General features: G+C 36.8%; 1 protein-coding gene across 42 annotated transcripts in view; it reads left to right on the top strand.

Moving 5' to 3' along the window:
* Positions 1-23,566, top strand: part of ZNF438 (zinc finger protein 438) — a 168,566-nt gene that overhangs the window by 127,965 nt on the left and 17,035 nt on the right. For 16 of the 42 annotated variants that reach the window (XM_078329769.1, XM_078329759.1, XM_078329760.1 and 13 more), the window contains one exon: positions 9,792-9,859. The exons of 12 other annotated variants lie outside the window; for them this stretch is intronic. In XM_078329769.1, coding sequence (XP_078185895.1) covers positions 9,823-9,859 — 37 coding nt within the window. In that variant the 5' untranslated portion in view covers positions 9,792-9,822. Of the gene's footprint in view, positions 1-9,791; positions 9,860-11,595; positions 11,668-13,606; positions 13,752-13,780; positions 15,157-19,515; positions 19,691-23,566 lie in introns of those variants that run through there. 14 more of the 42 variants (XM_078329776.1, XM_078329778.1, XM_078329770.1 and 11 more) reach the window with 6 other exon arrangements.

Raw genomic sequence — 23,566 nt, 5'->3', positions numbered from 1 at the left:
CATCAGAGAGAATAGATTGGACTGGAGGCAGGAAGACAATTTAGAGGCTATTTTAATACAAGCAAAAAGCAGTGAGGACCTGACCTAAGGCAAATAAAGCAGAGCAAACGGCTTTGAAAAATAGTTCTCTATTTTTCAGTAGCACATTTGGAGGCAGGAACTGCCTTGAGTTTGGAGGTAGCCATTTAGAGATGTGTAGGAAGGAGAGAACATTTCACCCTGGAACCTGGGAACTAAAAATATAAATTTGTAGTTGTAGTTAGAGTTGGAAGTAGATGAATAGAAAACATATGAAGGAAAAATAAAGATCTAGGCTAGAACATATTTTCCTGATAGGTTTTTATTGAGGTGGAAAAATGCCCTCTGAAACATTCTTAGCCTACCTACTTCAGTTATACGTGCAGCACATATTAAGGAACACAAGTGCCTGTATGTGCATGCATTTTATAACAATCAACGGTCAGATCATACAATTGGAAATTATGTTTTTTGGACTTCTAACTATATTCTAGTACATTCTTTTTTCTTTTTTGGGGGTGAGGAATGCCAAAGATAATAATAAGCATTTTTTTCTTTTGAAAGAATTCTGGAGAACTTTATTAACATGTAATGTAATACACGGTGTTTTGAATAGTATATTTTACAAAGTTATTTTCAGCACACAGTATCCAGTTTAATCCTTTCGTCAGCAAAAAGAATTAAGCATTTTATTCCTTACTTTCTATGATGCAGAAACCGAAATGAAAAAAAAGATTAAATGATTTGTCCGAGATCATACAGTAAGAAGTTTCAGTTAGGAACATACACCTCCCCACTCAGTTCCACAAGTTTTTAACTAATTGGCACACTTGAAATTGGGCAGGAACATGATCTTGAAAATAAAGGGTTAGTCTAGTTCAATGGCTGACATTCAGAAGTAAGTGTTGAGGCCAGACATGGTGGCTCACACCTGTAATCCTAGCACTTCAGGAGGCCGAGTTGGCCAGATCACTTCAGGTCAGGAGTTCAAGACCAGCCTGGACAACATAGTGAAACCCCGTCTCTACTAAAAACACAACACTAGCTGCATGTGGTAGCATGCACCTGTAATCCCAGCTACTGGGAAGGCTGAGGCAGAAAAATCACTTGAACTCAAGAGGTGGAAGTTGCAGTGAGCCAAGATCATGCCACTGCACTCAGCTAGGGTGACAGAGTGAGACTCAAAAAAGAAAAGAAATACGTGAAAGGGATTTTTAAAAATCAAACTCATTAGCAACATGCAGCCTTTTAGGGAAGGAAGATGATTGCTAAACATTGATACATTGTATTAATGCAAATATCAATATAAGCATTAAGAATTTACTAAGTGGATTAAAATTTATTTTGTAGATTAAGTTTTAGCTCCTTTAAATCTTTAGTAACATTTTGAGAATTTTGTTTTTATTTATTTCTGATGTGGGACAGATTGAAATAAGAATAAGTATTACAGTTGAGCCAATGAAGAATACTGTTACTACAATTGAGCAAATGAAGAATACTGTTATTAGGATTTATATACTATAAGCTTCTGTTGTATATTATGGTGTGTGTGTGTGTGTGTGTATGTATATATATATGTATGTGTATACATGTTAGATGCTAACAAGGTTGCAGAGAAAAGGAATTGCTTATAAACAGTTGGTGGGAGTGTAAATTAGTGCAGCCACTGTAGAAAGCAGTGTGGTGATTCCTCAAAGACCTAAAAACAGGACTACCATTTGACCCAGCAATCCCATCACTGGGTACATACCCAAAGGAATATAAATCATATGCAGAGACATATGCACACAAATGTTCATTGCAGCACTGTTCACAATAGCAGACAGACATGGAATCAACCTAAATGCTCATCAGTGGTAGACTGACTAAAGAAAATGTGGTACATATGCACCATGGAATACCACACAGCCATAAAAAAGAATGAGATCATGGCCTTTACAGGAACATGGATGAAGCTGGAAGCCATCATCCTTAGCAGACTAATGCAAGAACAGAAAACTAAGTACTGCATGTTCTCACTTATAAGTGGAAACTAAATGAGAACATATGGACACAAAGAGGGAAACAATACACACTGGAGCCTATTGGCAGGTGGAGGGCAGAGGGTGGGAGGAGGGAGAGGAACAGAAAAAATAACTATTGGGTACTAGGTTTAGTGCCTGGGTAACAAAATAATCTATACAGCAGACCCCCATGATGTGAGTTTACCTATATATCAAACCTGCACATGTACCCCTGAACCTAAAATAAAAGTTAAATGTGTATAGTGTGTATGTGTAATGTGTGTGTGTGTGTGTGTGTGTGTGTGTGTGTGTGTGTTCATAATATTATATAACTAAAGTGGGCCTTAAGGTATTTGGGTCCTCTTGCTCTTGAGAAACATAAATTCTATCATTGCTTAGAAGAGGTAGGTTTTTTAAAATCAATGAAATACAATACAGCCACTATGGAGACAAGCAGTTGCTTCTAAAGTTAAGTGGTTCATGTTTAATAGACTACTTAATAATTTCATTCCTGGGTTTTGTTTTTTGTTTTTTTTGAGACAGAGTTTCTTTCTTGTTACCCAGGCTGGAGTGCAATGGTGCAATCTCAGCTCACGGCAACCTCCGCCTCCTGGGTTCAGGCAATTCTCCTGCCTCAGCCTCCTGAGCTGGGATTACAGGCATGCGCCACCATGCCCAGCTAATTTTTTTGGTATTTTTAGAAAGCATTTATCTATACAAAAATTTGGACACACATATTAATTCATGATAACCAAAACTTGGCAACAACTCAAATGGCCATCAGTTAATGGATTAAAAAATTGTGTTGTATTCATATAATGGAATATGATTCAGCAACAGAAAGGAATGATCTACTGATACACATAATTAGTGAATATATACTGTTCAATGTATAGGAAATGGTAGGCAATTCTAGGACAAGCAAAACTAATTTACAGTGATGGAAAGCATCAGTGATTGCCTGGGGCCATGGGTGAGGAATAGATATTAATTACAGAAGGGCACAAGGGAGCTTTTTGAGATGATATTATATATTTTCATTAGGGTGATTGTTTTAAAATATACTTAGGTTTGTTTTAGTCAGGTATGGTAAAGTGACAGGAGACAACTGCCTTTGAAAGAGGAGTTTATTACTTACAGTTCCTTAGAGGAGGGACACACCACACCATTCAAACCCACAGGGAGAAGCGCCTGGGTCAGTCAGTAGGCAGAAGGAACCAGGGGAAAGCATAGCCCAGGGCCTTTATTGTAGTTTTTTTTTCTGATTACAAAAGCTGTATTTATTCATTGGGGAAACTTTGTAATATCACTTTATAAGCATAAAACAGAAGATTAAGTAGCAATTTAATGCCCCACTGAGAGATATGTGCTTTTAATATTTGGTAATTTTTCTCTTGAGTTGTGAAAAAATAACTGAACCATACTGCTCTGTAACCAACCCTTTTTTTGGAGTGAAGACAGGGTCTCAGGCTGTCACTTAGGCTGGAGTGCATGCAGTGGCACGATCAGGGCTCACTGCAGCCTCAAACTCCTGTCCTCAAGGGATCCTCCCACCTCAGCCTCCCGAGTATCTGGGACTATGGATGCACACCACCACACCCGGCCAATTTTTGTATTTTTTTGTAGAGATGGGTTTCATTGTGTTGCCCAGGCTGGTCTGAAATTCTTGGCTCAGGTGACACTACCACCTCTGCCTCGCAAAGTGCTAGGATTATAGATGTGAGCCACAGCACATGCTATACCCAGCCCTTTTATACAAAAACATGTCATGAGCATTTTTTATATTTTTCAACATTTTAAGAAACATTTTTAAAAATAACTTTATTATAAAAATATACCCTAATTCTAAGTTTTACATTTTTTGTATATTTTAAATAGCACACTTAACATTTCTTTAAAAGTAATGAGGATGATAATGATGATGATGGTAGTATATAGCTTTACACATTACCATGGTGATTTTTTGAGCAAAATTCCTACATGCAGAAGAAAGGAAGGTCTGGACCAAAAGGAATGCAGAATTGTAAGACTCAGGATGCACATTGCCAGAGAGTTTGTACCAACTATAACGTAGGAAGTAAATAAACAGACCCCTTTCCTCAGACTTCCCTCCAAAGTTTATATTGTCTTATTTTTCCGCCAATTTAGAGGCAAAAATAGTATTATTTTAGAAATTTGCAACTCTTTGATTTTAGTAAGTCGTAACATTCTTTCTGATGACTACTAGTTTAATGTTGTCTTTTATAAATTTTTTAAGTCCTTACTCATTTTTATAGTGGAGCATTATCTCATTGTTACTTCTTTTATATTAGGAATACAAGAACTATGTTTAGTATATCTTCTCCAGAGTATATAGTAATACTGCAAACAGTATCTGTTAAGTGAATAAATGTATGTATATATGTCTATTGTGATTTTTAAACTTTTTCACAATATTTACCATTTAATTTTTAACAGCTATATTAAGATATGATTGACATACAGTCAATTGCATGTATTTAAAGTACAGTGAGATAAATTTTGATATACATATATACCCTTGAAACCTTAATCATAATCAAGATAATGATTATAGTGGTTTTCTGCCACTGTAGTTTACAGTCTCTAAAATCTTATATAAGTAGAATCATAGAATATTGCTCTTTAATGTCTGTCTTCTTTCATATAGCATCATATTTTTGAAGATTCATTTCTGTTGTGATGTGGATCAATAGTTTCTTTAAATTGCTAAGTAATGTTCCATTGTATGTTTATATATTCTTTCTGTTGGTGAACATTTGGGTTGTTTCTGGTTTGGAACTACTACAAATAAAGCTGCTGTGAACATTCTTTGTATAAATCTGTATAGACATATGCTTTTATTTCTCTTGGATTGGTAGAAAGGGATTAGCTGGATCCTAAGGTAGGTGTATCTTTTCTTAATAACCAGTGATGTTAAACATCTTTTCATGTTCTTATTTGCAAGCCATGTATCTTTTTTGGAGAAGTGTATATTCCCCTTTTAGCCCATTATAAATTAGGAGGTTTGTTTTCTTACTTAGTTTGGAGAGTTTTTATTTACAATTTTTATCAGATTATTTTCAGATATTTTCTCCCATTTATGGTTTGTCTTTTCATTCTCTTATTGGTGTCTTTTGAAGAGCTGAAGTTTGTAATTTTGAAGAAGTTTAGTTCATTAGTTTATTTTATGGATTATGTTTCAGATGCTATATCTAATATATCTTTGCCTGACTAAAGGGCATAGTATTTTCTTTTAGGAGTTTTCTATTTTTAGAAGTTTTGTGTTTTACATTTGAGTGTATGATGCATTTCAAATTTTGTATATGGTGTGAGGTATGGCTTAAAGTTCTTTTTTTGCTTTTTGCATATGGAAAAAGCATCATCATTTGTTGAGGGGACTATTCATGCTCCACTGCTTTCCATTTGGACTTGCATGAAAATGCATGGATTTATTTATGGACTCTCTATTCCATTGCATTGATCTATATGTCTGTCTTTCTTGAAACTGAAGTAGCATTAGTCTGATTTCTTTCTTTAAAAAAAAATGTGGTTATTCTGAGTTCTTTCTATTTTCACATGAATTTTAAAAATTAAGTTGGTTGATTTCTACAAAAAGTCTACTGGGATTTTTATTAGGATTACACTGATTCTATAGATCTATTTGAAGAAGACTTGCCATTTTAACAACATTGAGTCTTCCAGCCTTTGAATGTGGTATATCTCTTCATTTGTCTAATCTTTTAAAATTTCTCCCTGTTAATGTTTTTTAGTTTTCAGTGTATAGGTCTTTTGTATACTTTGTCAGGCTTATCCTTAATTATTTCATTTTTATGCCATTATAAATGGTGTCTTAATTTCTGATTTGTTGTCAATTTCCGATTATTTCTAGGATACAAAAATATAATTTGTTTTTGTGCATTGATCATGTATTGATCTTGTATTTTGCAATCTTGCTAAACTCAGTTATTAGATTGAAGAGCTTTTTTGTAGAGTCCATTGAATTTTCTACCTAGACATGTCATCTACAAATAAAGACCATTTTATGTCTTGCGTCACGATCTGAATGTATTTTATTTATTTTTGTTTTATTGCACTGGCTAGAACTTCCAATACAAGGATGAATAGAAGTGGTGAGAATAGATGTCCTTCTCTTGTTTTTGAACTTAATGGGAAAGCATTGAGTCTTTCATTATTTAGCATGACTTCAGTTTTAGGTTTCTCATATTAATAGATATGTTTCACCAGGGTGAGGAGCTGCTTTCTATTCTTAATTTATAATGGTTTTTTTTTTAATCAGGAATGGATGTTGGATTTTATCACATACAATTTTTGTATCTGTGAAAATAATCATGTAGTTTTCTTTTTTAATGTATTAATATGGTGAATTACATTTATTTTGAATGTTAAACCAATTTTGTATTCCTGGGATAACCCTACTTGGTCATGATATATTCTCATATTGTTGGATTTGATTTGCTAGAAGTTTGTTTATTACTTTTGCATCTGTGCTTATGCGGGATATTGGACCATAGGAATCTTTTGTCATAACGGAATTATCTGGTTTTGATATCTAGATAATGCTTTTTAGATAGTAAAGATTTCCTCCTTCTCAATTTTCTGGAAGGATTTGTGTCTAATTGGGATTATTTCTTCCTCAGATATCAAGTAGAAGTCATCAGTGAAGACACTGGGGCCTGGAGTTCTAAGACTTCTAGATTACAGTTGCTATTGTTGTTTATTGTCTTTGGACTTGAATTGTTTTATTAATAGGAAGAAATCTGTTGTCATCCTTTTCATTGCTCCTTTATATGCAATGTATCTTTTTCTCTGGGTGTCATTAAAAACTTTTTTTTTTTCTCTTGTTTTGAGCATTTTGGCAATAATATGCCTTCATGTGTTTCATGTTTCTTGTGAATCAGTGTTTTGAGATGTTTGGATCTGTGGGTTCACAGTTTTATCAAATTTGGAAAATGTTCTACCATAATTTCTTAAGTAGTTTTTCTGCCTTTCCATCTCTCTCCTTTCCAAATAACTGGCATATTAATCTTCATAAAGTTCTCCTGCAGCTCACTGATGTTCTTGGTTGTGGGTTTTTTTTCAGTTTTACTCTCTTCTTCTTCATTCTGTGTAGTCTTGATAGCTGTGCCTTCAGATATGCTAATGTTTTCTTCTAACATGTCTAATGTGCCATTAATTTTATGCAGTGTGCTTTTTCATCTTATACATTGTAGTTTTCATCTCTAGAAATTTTATTTGGATTTTTTTCATATATATTCTACCTGTTCTTAACATTTTGAGCGTGTGAAATCTAGTTATACACTTAATGTCCTTGTCTGCTAATTCTGATTTTTGTCAGTCCTGGTCAGTTTTGATTGTTTTCTAAATTACAGATTGTATTTTTCTGCATTTCTGGATGCTTGATAATTTTTATTAGATGTCAGTCATTACGAATTTTACTTTATTGGCTGGTAGATACTTTTGTATTTCTATAAATATTTTGTGAGGTTTGTTCTGGTGCATAGTTAAAATAGTTTGAAACCGTTTAATCCTTTTATGTCTTGCTTTAAGATTTTTGTGAAACCAGAGAAATGCACAGTCTAGAATTGAGTATTTCCCCCAGTAAGGCAAGACTCTTCTGTATACTCTACCCGTTCCTTTGTGAATTTTGAGGGTTTTTTACTCTAGCTAGTGGGAACAGGCAATATTCCTGTTCTTCTGTGACTGTAGTGTGCCTTGGACCTTTCCCTGGTCTCGAGATGTTTCCTCACTTGCCTGTGCTGATTATTACAAAGGTAAATACCCTGTGGGGAATCCTCTCTGTTGTGCTCTCTCTGTGTGTGGCTCGCTTTTCCAGTATTCTGGAAATCTCTGCAAGGATCTTTCCTCACATAGGGCTCATTGCAGTTGTTTCCTGGCTCTCAGGAATCAGTTTTTCATGACCTGATGATGCAGGATGTTTTCAGCTCCTTTGCTGGACTTGCAATGGGGGTGCCCCATTTACTCAGCCTGCCATACTCAACCCCTTGCAGGAAGGAAGATGTGAGCAAATAAGAGTGGGATCAGGCCAGCTGCTTTGGGTGCCAGCAGGAGCAAGCTCTGTGCATGCCCTAAAGTGACACCCAGGTGGGGGTGAAACCAGAGAAATGCCTGTGACCCCTGAAACCCCAGAGGGCACACTACAGTGCTCTCTTCGCTTTGCCATTTGTGGACAGCAGTGTGTTATCAGCTCAGTGGGCCCCTGGCTTTGTCACATGGGGCATCTGCACTCTGCCAGGAAGGGCGAAGGGCCAGTGTGACAGCCTTTTTTGAGTACCTGCATCCGGTGGGTCCCAAGCTCTTATGTGGGATCCAAGAAGAATGAGGTCGTGCTAACACTTGAAGGATGGTGAAGGCAGATAATTTTATTTAGTGATGGAAATGGCTCTCAGTGGAGTGAGGAGCTAGAGAGAGGATGGGACAGGCAGGTAATCTTCCCTGAAGCCAAACTGTCTCTCCAGAAGTTAAGCCATCTCTCCTCTGAAGTCCAGCCATCCCTCTGAAGTCAAGTTGCTTCTCTCCAGTCAAGCTGCTTCTCTACTGACTGAGTCCGGGACCTTTATAGGCACAGAATAGGGGGCGGGGCAAGCCATGAGTAGTTTTGGAAAAGGCAACATTTAACATTTGATTGGTATAAAGGCCCCATTCAGAAATAACCAGTCAGGAGAGAACAGGCAAACAGGGATGGAACGTCTCACCTCGGGCTGCAGGTTTCAGGCTTCTTTGGCTTGAAGGTAGGGTTTCACCAGGGACTCGCCTCAGTCTGCCTAGAACTTCTCTGCCTCCTGCCTCTATGACTGAAGTTCAGTATTTTCAAAACATTGTTGCATGTATTCTGTCTATGTTTTGGTTGTTTCAGGCAGAAGCATGAATCTGGTCTCTGTTACTCCATCTTGTCTAGACATAGGAATCATGCCTTTTAGTTTTGTCCAATTTTCTTATTTTAAAAATATTAAAAGTTTTAAATGGAAAAATTCATCAGTCTTTTCCTTAACGGGCTCTGTACTTGGTATCATGCTTAGAAAGTTTTTGGTTTAAAAGCTTATAAAAATATTTACTTCTATTTTTCAAAGATTTAAATTGTCTTATTTAGATATTTTGTTAATATGGAAACCTACATTATACACAATTTGGAAAATAGCTATAACGTGGGGAGCAGGGGAGAGCACCTTTAATTCCATCAACAAACACACTATAAATACATATCTTGACATATTTTCTTTATTTTTTTTTGTATTTGTAATGCTAGTGTCTGTCATTCAGCATGTTCATCCAGTGCATCGCATCATTAACATTTTTATATTGCTACATAATCTTCACATTTGCATTTTAATGACTGAATTATATTTCATCAAATGATTATACTGCAATTATATTACCTTTGTATTGTTAAGCATTTTAGCTGTTTGTTCTTAAAGTATCTGAGGCAGTTATCAGAGAGTACGTTTTCAGAGAATCCTAACTTTGCCTACTTACACATGACCCCACGAGAGTAGAAATGTGGGTAAGGCCCTAAGCCAGCATGTCGTTACATCTGTCTCCAAGTCCGTTCTAGTACATTCAGTAAAATCTTGTTTGTAGAAAAATGAGAAGAAAATAAAAACATCAGTTCTTAATAGCTCAATCCATTTCTTATTGCTCATGTGTTTATAAAAGACTTTTAGAATTTGTTTTTAGTATTAACATGATATCTCAATTATTTTCTAATAATTATTTGTGCTTGGTTATTTTTAGGAAAGATACTATTCAAGTCAAATACATCATAATGCAGAATTCTTTATCAGTACCACCCAAAGATGAAGGTAAGATGAACTGCTGAGGAAAATGGCAATGTGTCTGTTACAGTTTTAATTTGATAGATTTAATGTCATTGATCTCTAATCATAAGGTAGCTTATTTCCTAGAATTAAAAACAAATTAGAATTATATATGAAAACTCATTTCTTTTGGTAAATTATTTAAGTGGATAGGGATTCCTGAGTTTTAGGGACCTGTCTCCTTTTCTCGGCTGATAGATCCTTGAGAACAAGGCCATCTCATTTCACCCACAACTCCAGAGTCCTGCCCATTCACTGGCAGTTAACTAGCACTAACAGATATCAATGAAATGAAAAAGTGTTAGCTTTTAATACTTAACAAGTATTTTAATGGGTAGAAGAATATGTGCGTATATATTCATACACACATGTAAACATACTCTTAGAGGATACAGCATTTGTGTATACATTTCTTTGACCTGTTTCCCCCATACCCATTTAAAAAGAAATAGAAAAACCACTTTATGCAATGTATAAAAAATAAAATAATGATTTTTTTTAACAAGCACTTCTGGATCTTCTAGAAGAACAGTTGATAGGTGGAGGTAGAGTCCTTTCTTAATCAAGAGTAATTAAATTATTCTCACCATAAAGGGTACACTCTAACCCCAGGGAGAAATATCAGTCTTTCCCCTGCCCCATCTAGTCTCTTCCACACAGAAGAGAAATTCTGACATGTGTGAGAAAAAAGACGTATCTTTAATGAGGCCAAATTAGCCTGCCTTAGTGGAACATGTAGCTTTTAGTGAATGGAGGGAATTTGTTATGAAGGACCCTTAAATCAAGCAAATACTCTTTGACCTCTCTATCGATGAGAAAGGTAGTATCATAACTCTTGAGAGCATGGAATCTGGATTTGAAACTCAGTTCAACCACTAAACCCTTAGGTATATCATTTGACCTCAGCTTCCACATCTGTAAATCTATAAAATGAAGATAATAAGTCCCACTCTATAGGATATGTGGAGACTAAAGGAAATAGCATCTAAATCACCTGGCATATTGTTGTTTGTGTAGTAGGCACTTATATGATGATATAACTACTGTTCTTAATGGTTATTATTAATATCTGAGACCCTCCCCATCTTTGAGACTAGTCAGTGAGATGGCCATGAGGCTGCCTCTTGGCTTGGGATGCCAAATGGCCTTGGAAGGCCAAACATGCTCCAAGGGGACCCATGGGGAGAAAGCAGGAAGCAGACCCCTTGGTTTGATTCTTATCCAGGAATTGGTCCAAAGCGATAGTGAGTCCTTGAGACTCCCACAAAATCTAGCCAGGAACACTAGGGCGAAGAAGGAGATGGGCAGATCCCAACTAGAAATAAAGAGCATGTGTTTTCCTTGAGTGTTCTCTGGTATATATCCTCTGGAAGATTTGTGCAGCAATCGGTAACTGATCAAGGGTTTGGAAATTCGCCATCCTCACTGGTGTCACCTCCTTTTGTCCAAGCAAGCAAAGAGAGGCTTAGGAGAAAGAATAATGGAACAAGTATCAAGAAAGCTGGACTCCATTTCAGAGCTGCCTCCAACCAGCTGTGGAGCCCCAGGCAAAGTTATTTTGCCCCTAAGCCTAGTTTTCCTATTTAAAAATCAAGAATTACTAGGTTTTCCTTTCAAGCTCTAAAAAGATGAGTCTACGTTTTATCTAAGCAAGGAGTACTTGGCTCTGGCTGATACAGAGAGAGAAGGCACTCACACCTCTTGGCTGCTTTGCTTCTCAGCACAGTTTTTTTTGTCCTGATGTCTACTCTCTGAGCTAAAACATAAGCCTGGATACCTCCATTGACCAGAAGGTAAGACCCGTTGGCCCCACCCAGAGCTCAAGTAAACCTCCTCACCAGTTTCTTTTGGGACTAAAGATGCTTATGCCCAATCCTGGAATTTGACAGAGGGGGTATAATAGCTTAAAAAAACCTCAATCATGTGCCTCCAGTATGATAATCATTCTCCCTACAACTTTACATCCTTTATTTAATCTTCACAGTAAGTTAGATGTAATCCTTATTTTACAAGTTCAAGATTCGGTACTTTTTGCCAACACCACCCACCCATAAGTGACTGATCCAAGATTTGAACCCAGATTTATCATAAAATTTATGAAGAATATTTTATTTAAATTATAGAGAATATAATTTATTAATATTTATAAAGGTATTTAATTTATAAAGAATATTTCTATAAGAATTTAGAAAAACGTATAATTTAGAATTTATAAAGAATATTTTTAATTTTTGTTCATCTTTTTCTTCTCTGATGTTTACACTGTGCTTTGTTACATGTATGAATGCTTAAAGCCATTTTAAACCAGAATGGACAGAAATTATAACTTAAATTATGGAAAATTACATCAATAAGGAAAAATAACATATTTGAATATGTGTAAGGCCTAAGAATTGTCCAGTTATTCATTAATTAATTCATTCATTCAAATGCTTTCTGTATGTCCTGGATTCATGCTAATATTTTTTAACAAAGGCATCAGATTTATTAATTATGATTCCATTTATGATCAAATATAATTTATGGCTAGATGCAGCAGCTCCAACCTGTAATCACAGCACTTTGGCAGGCTGAGGTGGGAGAATAACTTAAGGCCAGGGTTTGAGACCAGCCTGGGCAACACAGCAAGGCTCCATCTTTACAAAAAAGTTTCAGAATTAGCTGGACATGATGACTCATGCCTATACTCCCAGCTACTTGGGAGGCTGAGCTAGGAGGATTGCTTGAGCCTAGGAGTTTGAGGCTGCAGTGAGCTATGATCATGCCATCACACTCTAGCCTGGGCAGCAGAACGAGACCTTGTCTCTAAAAAAGATACACACACACACACACACACACACACATATACATGACTAAATATATATAATACATATATTTTATTTAATTACATGTACATAATTTGTATGACATGAGAAGTTTGCTGGGCACATGCCATTTATTAATTAAATGCAGATTAATATATTTAACAAATCATTGATAGCTAGCTATAAATTATGATACCTTTGAATTTCCAACTTATAAACACATACACACATGTTATATGCATTTATGTATAAAATTCAGATAAGACATCACCAACAGAGTTGTGAGCCTTAAATTAAGGAAAATAGGCTGCACCAACATACTGTCCCCTGACAAAGTTCAAGTGGTAGAGGAGGTTTAATGATCACCAAGGTAATTCATACCAGTAACTGTCAGATGCTATGAAGGGGGCTCTAAAATCCTGTTGCAACAGCATATATGCATGTCCTTAACTAGAATAAAGCATGACTAATACCGTACTAGAAGTGAGCATATGACATACTTTGAAAATCAGAATAAAAGGACAGTTGGTTAAGCCAGAGATTTTGAGGCTGATCAGGAAACACAGTGGAAGTAATGATATTTGTTCAGGTTATTACCATTTGTGCAGAAGTCAAGCAAGTGTAATTTAGGCCAGGGGGTTTGAAGCTAGGAAGGACTGGCAGCATTATAAATGGAGAAAAGGAATTTGAAATTCTGGTTTCTTCTATTTAAATGTTATCTATTTCAGGTGAAGAGATTTAACATGGTAATATCACTAATATCACTTTAACAATAAGTTATACTACATTATAGAGTTTTCTATTATAACCTAGTGTCACTGTTATTCCTTTTTGCATGATAATATAATTTATAGAATTTTGAGAAGTTCAGGCGTATGATTTAGTTTTCCATAACTTTCTTTTTTTGTCTGATATTTTCAAATGATAGGCTAAACCGTATTTTTCAAAAAAGAGGCATGAAAACAACATAATAAGGCCAACTATTTAAATTTGTTGAAAGAAAGACAAAGTCACCACAGTGATTAAAAATGCAAGTGAATTTATTTATTTGCCATGTAAGAAAACTCACACAGGTGAGTAGTGTTGTCAAATGATTCTTTGACAGGGACAATGTATGTGTTTTATGTGCTAAGAAGAAGTAGTTCACTGTGACTATGCCAGTTGACCATTGAAGTTTGTACGTTGGGTAGTCAGGATGAATTTTAAGTTCCTACACAGTTGGCTAAAGCAAGTCCCATTGTTCATTGGTCAGGAAGGAGTCTCCATTTAAGTCAAGTGAGAATCTGTTTTACTGGAGTCTGTCAATTTTTAGTCACTTGTCAGCCTTACAGTTAAGTTTGCCATTTCCTAGGCAAGTCTTATGCAGGTCTTCATCCACTTTTCTCAACTCTGTCATAACGTTTGTATTATTTAAAGGTAGTTTTCAGATTGTGAGTGCTATTTCTATTTCATGAAAGTAAGAAGTGGGGGTGGAGAGAGTGCAAATGCTTTGAGGCCAAGACACACAGACGACCCCCTCTGGACCCACATGATTTGACTGCACAGCCACAGCCATTACTATCATGTGAATTCATATTTGAATCTTTTCTAAAAAGCTAGATTTTCTGATTCAGTAAAAAATAGTTATGATACTATCTAAAAATATATTTTATATCTTGCTGACATAAAAGTATATACTTATATCTTACAGGATAACATTTTGGTGTTTGTGAATGTAGGTTATTAGAACTTAAGGGGAGAACACTTAGAGAGGAGTTAGTTAATATTCATCTTTCTTAAAGTTTGGGGAAAAGATCTTACTTATTTTGGACTTAGCATCAGTTAGGTCTTTTATAAAGTTATTGATGAATTTTCTGTCTTTAGCAGTTTAAAGAACCCTGACATGTAGTAGGCTCTCAAAAGTATATTAAGTTATGTACAAAATGCTTTAAACTCTCAAACATTTTTTAGAAATCACATCTGATGCTGTGAAAATGTTGTAATCTTTTTTTTTTTTTAATGAAACACCAAAGTGGATTGAATTCTAAGGTTGATGAAAGCAAATGTTCATTTAACAAATATTTATTGTAGACAGTGAGCAAAAGAAGCAAAGGGGGGAAAGTAAAACCCAGATAAGCTCTTCTCTCTTGCAGCTGTTGTAATTAATAACACTGGGTTGCCTATCCAAGCAGGGATTTCCTTTTTTGGGGATTTAACCTGAAAGTAGTTTATTCTTTTTATCTGATTGTAGTTTCACTCTTTCGAACATGGTATGAAGCCATTTTCTTAAGCTCTCTTTCTATTTTTTCTTCTCCTCCTTGCCCATCTCTCCCTTTTCCTCTCCATCTAGTGAAAGAACACTGAGCTGGGAAGCTGAGCTCTGCTCATTTTCTTGCTGCTTTTTAGGCTCTGTGATCTTGGCCAAATTCGTAAACCTCAGTCCCTTTGTCTTTCCAGTGGGGATAGTAATTCTTGTCCTATAACAATCAAATGCAACAGGTATGGTTGATTCTCATTATTTGTGGTACTTATATTCTATAAGGTTATTAGGAATTCTGAGTTAGCAGATACTGAGCCATTTGTTCCTAGGGGATATACAAGGTTAGGTTCTTGTGAGCCTCTAGTCACAACACTGTGTCAACAACTGATACATAACCTTGTTATAAGTGTGTTTCTGTTAAAAGATACTTTATTTAATAGACAGGTTAATTTTTTAACATTGAACCCAGAGACACAGCACTAGAATGCATGCCTCTTAACAAAGCTTCTCTAACACAAGTGTTTTCTCCATAAAGCACATCACGGTTTCTTGAGTGTAGGAGCACTAGACAGCCCTCAGCACTATGCTGGAAATCATAAGTAAACAGTCAAATCACCAAGGAAAAGCACACAAAAAAGCAAAAAAAAAAAAAAAACAAGAAGTGGCCGCTTTTGAAATGTAAAAAAGGGTGTGCATTTACCTTATGGGAGTTGAATGAAGCAGGAGGTCTCTGTGTCCTGCCTCAGCTGCGAATTTGTGTGTCAAGTAGCTGAAATTTTTTCTTTCTCTACACATGTCCACGAATGACCACGGAAGCACAAGTATTGATTTTGGGGTTAAAATTAAATTTTAGCAAGTAGGCAAATTCACAAATACAGACTCTGCAAATAATGAGAATCAACTATATATGAATGTGCCTTATAAAAACTTTTAAAGCACAGTAGAAGACTCAGATAACTTGCAGAATAGAAGCTTGCTTTATGATATTTTTCTCCGATAAAACGACTTTGTGCATTGTTGATATTATAAACTTCATGTTAATAAAGTAATATATTATTTGAAAGTAACCATAAATTCTTAGCTCAGTAAAGCTACAAAGAAAACTGCTGTTGTAAGATCTGTGACTCTCCAGCCCTCACATTTAACACACAGTAGCAAGGGGTACCTCTGTAATGCTTTGCATTTAGTGGTTAACATTGCTTTGTGACCTCATTATTGGGGGAAAAATCATTCCCCATGTATTATGAAAATATTATGTTTCCAAATATGTGAAATTCATATGGAAACATTTTGATCTTAACAAGTGGTGTAAATGCTGTTCTTGGACTTTTGGTACCATTTTATACTGCAGACCAAGTACAGATTGACATTTGCAAGCTGGTTTTGGTTAACTCCTTAATGTTGGAAATTGGAACTTTCCGATGTAATAACTTCTGCAAAATACCATTGTGCATCATTAGTATGTTATACCGTTGACAGAAGAACAAATGGAAAACACACATGCCTGTAGAAATACCCTTTTAGAGTAAATGGAAATGACCTGGGTATCCTAAAACTATAAAGCAGGCCAGCCATATATGGAAGTTGGAATAAAATATTAGAGTTTAAAATATTAGTAAATTCAGATAATAATATTTTTGTTGTTGAAATAGCTGTATTATGGGCCGGGCACAGCTGGAGTGCAATGACGGGATCTCAGACTGCAACCTCTGCCTCCTGGGTTGAAGCGACTCTCCGGCTTCAGTCTCCCAAGTTTCTGGGATTACAGGCATGCACCACATGCCTAGCTAATTTTTTGTATTTTTAGTAGAAATGGGGTTTCACCATGTTAGCCAGGCTGGTCTCGAACTCCTGACCTCAGGTGATCTGCCCACCTCCATCTTCCAAAGTGCTAGAATTACAGGCATGAGCCACTGGGCCTGGCTGAAATAGCTGTATTTCTACTGCTTAAAAAGCAGGCTCGTAATCAGATAATTTACTTGGTTATGTATCAGTGTCAGTGTGGTCGTTTGGCAGCAGAGTCTCTCAGAAATTCCAATTAACCATGTAAATATATTTCATAGCATCACATCTCACTCTGTCAGAACCCCTGCTGCCTTTAGATCATTAACATAAATGCAGGTGCAAATAGCATTTATGTACTTTGATAGAAAGCAGTTGGAGACATTTCACTGTGGGACACAACACTTTCAGATTGTGTACATCTGTTCAAATAATGTATCCAGCCCCAGTGACATAAACACAAGGATGGAAACATCTGCCCCTGAGACCATTTGCAATGTAGCAGATGCTTGCATCTTTATTTATGCAGATGGTTAGTGTGATGGGTAGAGCAGGGATAAAAGCAAAGTAGTTTGACAGGGGTACTTAGGATGTTATGCAAGACAAAAATAAAGTATAGGTATTTTTTGTTTTTAAAAGTCTAATAGCAATAGGAATAGAAATTCATAAATCTAGTAATGCTTTTCATAGAGTAAACATATTGTTCTTATCTTTAAATTAATGGGCATCAAAATTCTAAAAACATTTATAGAATTCCAGCATCTAACTTGTATTAATTAGAAAGAGCAATTTATGATTACTTTTATTTGGATAAAATAATTTTAAATGATTTCGAATACTTTTTCTTAAAAAAAAAAAAATCCTTTAGGCCGGTTGTGATGGCTCATCCCTGTAACCCAGCACTTTGGGAGGCCAAGGGAGGTGAATCACCTGAGGTCAGGGGTTCGAGACCAGCCTGGACAATATGGTGAAACTCCGTCTCTACTAAAAATACAAAAAATTAGCTGGGCATGGTGGTGGGCATCTGTAATCCCAGCTACTTGGAGTTTGAGGTAGGAGAATTGCTTGAACTCAGGAGGCAGAGAGAGATTGTGCCATTGCACTACAGCCGGGGGAACAAGAGGGAAACTCCGTCTCAAAAAAAAAAAAAAAGAAAAAGAAAAAATCTTTTTAAAACACCGCTCTGTTTTTTAAAAAAGATTGTATTCTACCAAGAGTATCTTGTGATGATATTTCTTAAAATTGGGGGGAAAATGTAAATGCCATTATTTGAATATAACTTATGAGATATTCCATAAATATAAACTCAAGTAAAATAAATTTCTGACACATGATATGAGATTTTTGTCAGGCATTTGATCTGTTTATATTCTAACATTGACAGCTAGTGATATTTTAATTATAATTAATATTTGTGTTAGGATGAAATACCTTTTAATACTTTATCATCAAAACTTTCTCCTATTGATCTGCCGTGTTATATTCTCAAGGAAGCAAAGGTGAAGGGAATAAAACCCTAACAAAAAAAACTAAAACATTTCCAGACTTGATTTTCCATTCTCATTCACACACACCTGCCCACTCACTCAGACGTGCGCGTCACACACACACACACACACACACACACACACACACAGAATCTCAGAAGAGATAGGAAGTTAGAGATTTCATCTAATTCAGTAGTTCTCAGACTTAATAGTTTCAGGACCCTTTACACTCTCAAAAACTCTGCATTTGCTTATATGGGTTGTAGCTGTCAATATTTACCACACTTAGTGGTTATAAGCAGAAAAATGTGTATTTATAGATTGATTTTGAAATAACAGTAAGCTCATTACAACTTAACATAAATAACCTCGTTTAATAAAATTGACTATACTGTAAAAGTAATGACAAAAACTGCAGTTACTTTTGCACCAACCTAAATATTTTGCCAAAGCAAAAAACAAATAATGAAAAGACTGTCATGGATTTACATTTTCTGCAAATATCTTTAAAGTCTGGCTTCACTGAAGACAGTCTGAGTCTCATATCTAGTCCTGCATTCAGTCTGTTGTGATATTAGGTATGTTGAAATATTAAAAGCCAGCTTTCCAGTAGTCAGAAAGGAAGGGAATATTGTTGTGGCCTTTTCAGATAATCATGGATATTTTTCTTTGATACTACACCAAAACTTGTCAGATGGAAATTATAATGTAAAACTTGAAACTGTGTCCATGTACTTTTGTATTCTATTATATTTTGGGTCTCATATTTGAGTGATTCTTTTATCCATGCATGTAATATTAAACTAAGCTTGTCATTTAGAAAACACTAGTTCAGTGAGTTTTCCATATACTTCATTGTATAATATTTTAAAAATCACTCATTAACGTAAACACCAGTTTTATCTGAAAAGTAACTACTGGGACGCTTCAAGCTGCTAGTGATAAATTCAAATTTTCCAAAATTCCAATTGCCACTTGAAAGAAAATGACTTTTATCATTGGCAGCAAATACTGTTAGAAGTTATTTGTTGTAATGCCAAGCTCCATTCATTCACTTTTGAGAAAATGTCTGCCAGACAGCCAAACCTTAATATGTTCATTCAACATATTTCAATGTATGTCTGTCAGATGTTTTTTCAAGTAAAAATGGTATTCCATGACAAAAGCAGGAATCGAGTGCTTGTCCTCAGGGCAATACTCCCACTTCCATCTGCAGCAGACGTGTAGTCTGAGTGTGAACCATTTCATCAGAATATTAAAAAGGCATGCACTCAAGGATCAAATTTTACAAAACTAAAATTTTGTACTGCTTTTTTGTTGTTCCACCAGGAGAGTGCCGCAGTGAAGAATATGAATGCTTGAACAGTTTGTGGGCACCACCCTACTCGGCTAAGTTGCTAGAGAAGGTTTACCCCATCGGCACCAATGTCAAGTGCAAATGTTGACACAAGGCAAATGACATCTCAATAGGAGTGTGAAGAGAGTATTTGGCACCCTCTCTGAGGTTCTGCAAACCCTACTTTGAGAAACACTGATGTAATCTAATCCCCTCTTGCTAAAGAGAGGAAACTATGGCCAGGAAGGATTAAGGATTATTCTAGCAGCATAATCAGTCAAAGCCAGACGTCTACTCTCTGTCATACACATAATGCAGTGTGTCTTGTTTTCGCTGAGGAACTCCTCCTCCAGCCTCCTGCGAAAAGAAAATTCCTCAGATCCAAATCATTACACCACAGCACTGATGTATTATAGAGTTTACTAAGGGAGCAGGACTTGCCACATGAGGAATTTAGAAATTCTTTTAGCATTTTAGACTTTTCTTTCAGTCCTAATGTTCTTAGGTGTCATCAGTTTTAGAAGAAGGTGGTATAAGATTAAGAAGTATCTAAGAAATGTATGTTATTTTTAAAATTTTAAAAGACCTTAGTAATTTCTTTCTTCTTTTTTGCTCATCAAAAAAATCACCTTCTCACTGCTTAAAAGTGTCATTAAATGTATTATGTAATTGTTGCTTCAAAAAGTCAGATTCTGGTGTAAGCCTGATTTGGTCACCAGCAGCTCTGTTAAAAGAAGGCGGTAGTTACGGTGCTATAGGGCATTGCAAATTGCCGTGTGTGACTTCATTAACTATTTCTCCAGTAACCTTGCTGTAGATTTCTCTTAGAAGAAGGACATGTTCTTTCTCTGCTAACAGTTGCACTGTGACTGGAAAAAAGTTGTTCAAAAAGGTCTTTGTTTTCTCAGCATTGAGATGGATTATGTGGCACTCACCAGCCACTAGAAGAGATAAATTGACAAACAACTTGTTAGGCTCAGTGTGTTGGAATCGAGGGAGCTTTGGTGCCAGACAGACCTGGTTAAAAGCCACCTCTCAATACCTGCTTTGTGACCTTGCAAGGAATGTTTTCTCCATATCTCCATATCTATAGACTGGAGGTGTTAATACCAAGAACTGGTGGAGGACTTGAGACAGTAGATTAAGCATTCAGTCTGACTTCTGAGGGGCATTTTAACTTCAAAATAGAACTTCAGGAAGAGTAGAAAGGGATGAGTAGAGGCAGTGTATATCTACACATCTGCCATAGATTGTCTCAGGAAGAAAAGGAAGGAGATAGGGCCTAACGACTCTTTCTTGTTGCTGTTGTTTTTCTGTTTTTGTGTTCAGCAGTAGCACAGCTGAAGGAAGGCACGTTAATATGGTTGAGAATTAATAGTTTGCTCCTTCAGTAAAAAAATATGTTGCACAACTGCCAGCTGCCGATCTGGAGACTGAGGCCCTGGCAGTAACAAAACAAGCCCCTGCTCTTTTGGAGCTTACATTTTAGGGAGGAGACAGAAGCAGAAAAAGAAAACAGCAAGTGATTGCATGGGGCTGAGCAGCTCCGTTGAGATAGGATGGTCACACAGGCCAGCCTCCCTGAGAGCTGGGGGAGCTCACCAATGGGGCAGAATCCCCAAGGCACGAGGGGCATGGAAGGAAAGGTAGTGTCCAGAGCAGGGTTGGGAATACTTGACTTCCTTATTTTCAGATGCACCTTTTTGTCAGGACTTGAGTATTGTATATTTAGAGTGATAGTACTTCTCTTCCTTGCCCCCACCACAGAAAAGGTTTTTATAAATTTACTTATGTGACATAATCAAAGATAAAAAGAGAGTTTAGAAATAGAAGGGATAGTAAACGAGTTCCCACATGATAGCCTCTCTTTTTTCCATGAAGATAATGTCAAAAATCATTGGCAAGACAGAGATAGCCCTGGGGAAAGGGCAGAGGTGGGGCAGAGGGAGAGTGCCTCAGAAGAGCAGGGGGAACGTGGGCCACCTCAGTGAGGGACAGAAGAGAGTCTCTTAGGGACAAGTAAATAGACTGTGGAATCAGTTTTGAACTAGAAACTTTAAACTTAGAACATTGTCCAATGTTCACAATGGTTGGATTTTTCCAGCACCAAATAACAGGCGGTAGATGCGGAGAGCACAAGGTGGGGCCAGCTGGGCAAGGTTCTGTAGGAAGACAGCAAGGGGGTGAACCTGTGATATGAGCGGAGTGAGTGTGGATGGTCAGCCACAAGGCCAGCTCTGAAATGGGAAGATCTACCTAAGGAGACCACTCACAAGCATGCATAGCCTCGAAGCAAGGAGAAGCAGTGAGCTGTGTCATCACTTCATCTCCAGGGAGATGGGAGAATTAAGTCTGACATACTCCTCATCTGTGCATGAGAGTAGATAGATATTCCCTTCAGCCAGCTTTCCTAATCATCACTAAAAGACAGTCAACATATTGGTGGAGAAGAAGAATGGCAGAATTCAAAGACAAAGGAATCCAAAGTAGTCACTACCGCTTTCATTATAGAAATAAGGAACAGTCAAGACTTACCAGCAGAAATGTTAGGGAATAATTATCCACAGAGCAAAGGAATTCTTGACTTCTTAGAGATCCATGGCTGTCCAACCTTGTGCATTTGTACTTAGAAATCATGAGCTATGTGACATAAAAGCTGAGGTATAGAAAAACATGCAGCAAAAAAAGTTGTAAATCACTTTGAGTTAAAGATAAATCAGCAGAGATGATAAAGCATCTGTAAAACTGTACTATAAAGCAGTGAAACAATTCCTTTTTTAAACTGTAGTTTGTACATTCCTCAAAAATACCTCTTTTAGATAAAGTGAACTTACTTTTGAAATTACAGTATAAAAAGATGCCTTTGTAATTTTGGTTCCCTGTGTTTAGCTATACTGTTGTTGAAACGTTGTGATTTTTACCACTTTAGTTTCATAATCATAGTGTTTTGACCAAAGGCAAGAAAATTCCTGCCTTTTGGATGTGTCCTAGTTTAATTGTTCCAACTGACTGCACATTCTGATGGTGAAACCTTATCTTTCTGTTTATCCCACTGAGGAAAAGATTTCTTCACCGTCATCTGGTTAGTCATCCCAGATACTTAACTGTTCTGCTATTGAAAAATAAAAGTAGGCCTGGTGCAATGGCTCATGCTTGTAATTCCAACATTTAGAGAACTGAGGTAGGAAGACCACTTGAGCCCAGATATTCGAGACCAGCCTGGGCCACATAGTGAGACTTCAACTCTACAAAACAATGTTTAAAAACTAGCCACATAGGGTGGTATGCACCCTATTCCAACTTCTTGGGAGGCTGAGACAGGAGGATCACTTGAGCCCAGGAGTTTACAGGGTGAGCTGTGATCGATCATACCATTGCACTCAAGCCTGGGTGACAGAGCAAGACCCTGTCTCAAAAGAAAAAGAAAATGTAAGCTGGGCGCGATGGCTCACGCCTGTAATTCCAGCACTTTGGGAGGCCGAAGTGGGTGGATCACGAGGTCAAGAGATTGAGACTATCCTGGTCAACATGGTGAAACCCCGTCTCTACTAAAAATGAAAAAAATTAGCTGGGCATGGTTGCGGGTGCCTGTAATCCCAGCTACTCAGGAGGCTGAGGCAGGAGAATTGCCTGAACCCAGGAGGGGGAAGTTGCGGTGAGCCGAGATCGCGCCATTGCACTCCAGCCTGGGTAACAAGAGCAAAACTTCATCTCAAAAAAAAAAAGGAAAAGAAAATGTAAAAAGAAGGGCCTATTTTTAATTTGTTGGTGGACGATTTCTTGCCATGACATATCTGTGCGGCTCATTAAGGCTCATTTGCAGATGTTTTCATGTTCACCGGCTCCATTGAAAAACAGCTGACTCGGCAAATGTCAGAGTGTCCTGGAAGGACAGTGTACACAGGTATTTGTGATGATGACATGAGGTCCAATGAAATGATCTGCTGCTTTTTACCATGTTAGAGTTCAGTTATCAAGGTCTAAATTCCAACTGTGTGACTCAGCTGAATATTAACAGTTTGAGTGATAATAACAGAAAGAATA

This window comes from Callithrix jacchus, chromosome 7 (genome assembly GCF_049354715.1).
Source record: "Callithrix jacchus isolate 240 chromosome 7, calJac240_pri, whole genome shotgun sequence".
NCBI classification, from domain to species: Eukaryota; Metazoa; Chordata; class Mammalia; order Primates; family Cebidae; genus Callithrix; species Callithrix jacchus.
The sequence above is the reverse complement of the archived record's forward strand: the minus strand, read 5'-3'. Positions and strand labels throughout refer to the sequence as shown.